This window comes from Sinocyclocheilus anshuiensis, unplaced genomic scaffold (genome assembly GCF_001515605.1).
Source record: "Sinocyclocheilus anshuiensis isolate Anshui unplaced genomic scaffold, SAMN03320099.WGS_v1.1 scaffold676, whole genome shotgun sequence".
Classification (NCBI taxonomy): domain Eukaryota; kingdom Metazoa; phylum Chordata; class Actinopteri; order Cypriniformes; family Cyprinidae; genus Sinocyclocheilus; species Sinocyclocheilus anshuiensis.
The window spans coordinates 784,227-786,480 of NW_015558579.1; the positions used below are offsets into that span (position 1 = coordinate 784,227).

Consider the following 2,254-nt stretch of genomic DNA (forward strand, 5'->3'; position numbering starts at 1 on the left):
AAAAAAAAAAAAAAAAAAAAAAACGATACTAGTAACACAAACACAGACACTATATAGTTTGAAGAAATAAATGTTAAAATGGCTTGCCATACTTGCCTCCTTCGCAAAGCCCCTATGTGTGGACCACCAGAAGAAGGCAGAGGAAAGAAATACGTACAGAACAGAGCATTATACCTCTCCCGTATGTTATTACTTGTCTTATTTAGTATGTAAAAACCAGGTCAGAAAAGTTCGCTTCGAGCCAGTCCCCAGCTATCATTTCGCTGAGCTCAGGCGTGCAATAGTCTGGAAATTCAAAGTGGGAGCTCAGGCTGCCCTCACTAAAAGACTCCAACTCCTTATCCACCAGAGAGAGGGAGAGGTTTTGGTTGCCCAGCTCCGAGCTTTGCGCGGAGGAGGCGAAGTTCAAACTGAAGTCAAAAAGCAAGTCGTCCGCGTCTTCGATTGAGCTGGAAGAAGTGGAAACTGACCTAGAGGATGCTGGTGAGACGGATGCAGGATACATTGTGCTCTGCTTGGTGATGTTTTTGAAATTGTAGAACTGTCTGTTGTTCCGGACCTCCTCGTACATGCTGGCGCCCTCGGACTCTGTAGACAAGCTCAAAGTTGGGCTGGCGGGAACTTTTGCTACATTGTAGGCTCGGATCGGATCCTCTTCCTCCTCCTTCACCCGGACTCGAGAGGAGTCCTCCTCGGAGTCGTCGTCTTCATCCGTGAATTCACTTTTAATGACAGTCTTTGAAACTTTAATGCTCTTAAACACGTAGTCATCTCCGTAGCAGTGAGACGACTTGCTTCCCGTCTTGTTCGCTTTTAGTTTGGGACATTTCTTGGAGTTCTTGGACATTTTGGTGCAGGACTTCTCTGGAGATGGGGCTGAGGGTTTGGAGGAACTGTCCAGCTTTGGTTTCTTCTTGGGTCTGTATTTGTAGTCAGGATAATCAGCCATGTGTTTCAACCGGAGTCTTTCGGCTTCCCTGATGAAAGGTATCTTTTCGCTGTCCTTCAGCATTTTCCAGCGCTTCCCCAAGCGTTTGGAGATCTCGGCGTTGTGCATGTCTGGAGACTGTTCCATGATCTTTCTCCGCTCGATTTTAGACCACACCATAAACGCGTTCATCGGTCGCTTTATGTGTCCGGTCGCTGTCTTGCACCAGTCTGGGTTTATCGAAACCATGAATTCACTTTCGTCGGAGTCGGTGGCTTCTCTGGACATGCTGTCCGTTTGCTGCACCATGGTGCCGTTGCCGTGTGTTGTCAGTCCAAAATATCACCCGCGTGCGTCTGCTCTCTGTGCCTCAGAGGTTCACCCACTCTTCTTTGCGCGGAGGAGGCGAAGTTCAAACTGAAGTCAAAAAGCAAGTCGTCCGCGTCTTCGCTTGAGCTGGAAGAAGTGGAAACTGACCTAGAGGATGCTGGTGAGACGGATGCAGGATACATTGTGCTCTGCTTGGTGATGTTTTTGAAATTGTAGAAGAGTCTGTTGTTCCGGACCTCCTCGTACATGCTGGCGCCCTCGGACTCTGTAGACGAGCTCAAAGTTGGGCTGGCGGGAACTTTTGCTACATTGTAGGCTCGGATCGGATCCTCTTCCTCTTCCTTCACCCGGACTCGAGAGGAGTCCTCCTCGGAGTCGTCGTCTTCATCCGTGAATTCACTTTTAATGACAGTCTTTGAAACTTTAATGCTCTTAAACACGTAGTCATCTCCGTAGCAGTGAGACGACTTGCTTCCCGTCTTGTTCGCTTTTAGTTTGGGACATTTCTTGGAGTTCTTGGACATTTTGGTGCAGGACTTCTCTGGAGATGGGGCTGAGGGTTTGGAGGAACTGTCCAGCTTTGGTTTCTTCTTGGGTCTGTATTTGTAGTCAGGATAATCAGCCATGTGTTTCAACCGGAGTCTTTCGGCTTCCCTGATGAAAGGTATCTTTTCGCTGTCCTTCAGCATTTTCCAGCGCTTCCCCAAGCGTTTGGAGATCTCGGCGTTGTGCATGTCTGGAGACTGTTCCATGATCTTTCTCCGCTCGATTTTAGACCACACCATAAACGCGTTCATCGGTCGCTTTATGTGTCCGGTCGCTGTCTTGCACCAGTCTGGGTTTATCGAAACCATGAATTCACTTTCGTCGGAGTCGGTGGCTTCTCTGGACATGCCGTCCGTTTCGCTGTTGTCCGTTTGCTGCACCATGGTGCCGTTGCCGTGTGTTGTCAGTCCAAAATATCACCCGCGTGCGTCTGCTCTCTGTGCCTCAGAG

General features: G+C 48.9%; 1 protein-coding gene and 1 pseudogene across 1 annotated transcript; both read right to left on the reverse strand.

Moving 5' to 3' along the window:
* Nucleotides 1–193: 193 nt before the first annotated feature.
* Nucleotides 194–1,308, reverse strand: LOC107679807 (transcription factor Sox-11-like; annotated as a pseudogene).
* Nucleotides 1,258–2,247, reverse strand: LOC107679744 (transcription factor Sox-11-like). The gene has a single exon (XM_016475382.1). It carries the CDS (start codon nt 2,185–2,187, stop codon nt 1,258–1,260), a length of 930 nt encoding a protein of 309 aa, XP_016330868.1. The 5' UTR covers nt 2,188–2,247.
* Nucleotides 2,248–2,254: the final 7 nt, after the last annotated feature.

Bases quoted from the DNA above. Each gene is read 5' to 3' on its own strand.
- LOC107679744 (XM_016475382.1), bottom strand. From the start codon at position 2,187: ATGGTGCAGCAAACGGACAACAGCGAAACGGACGGCATGTCCAGAGAA.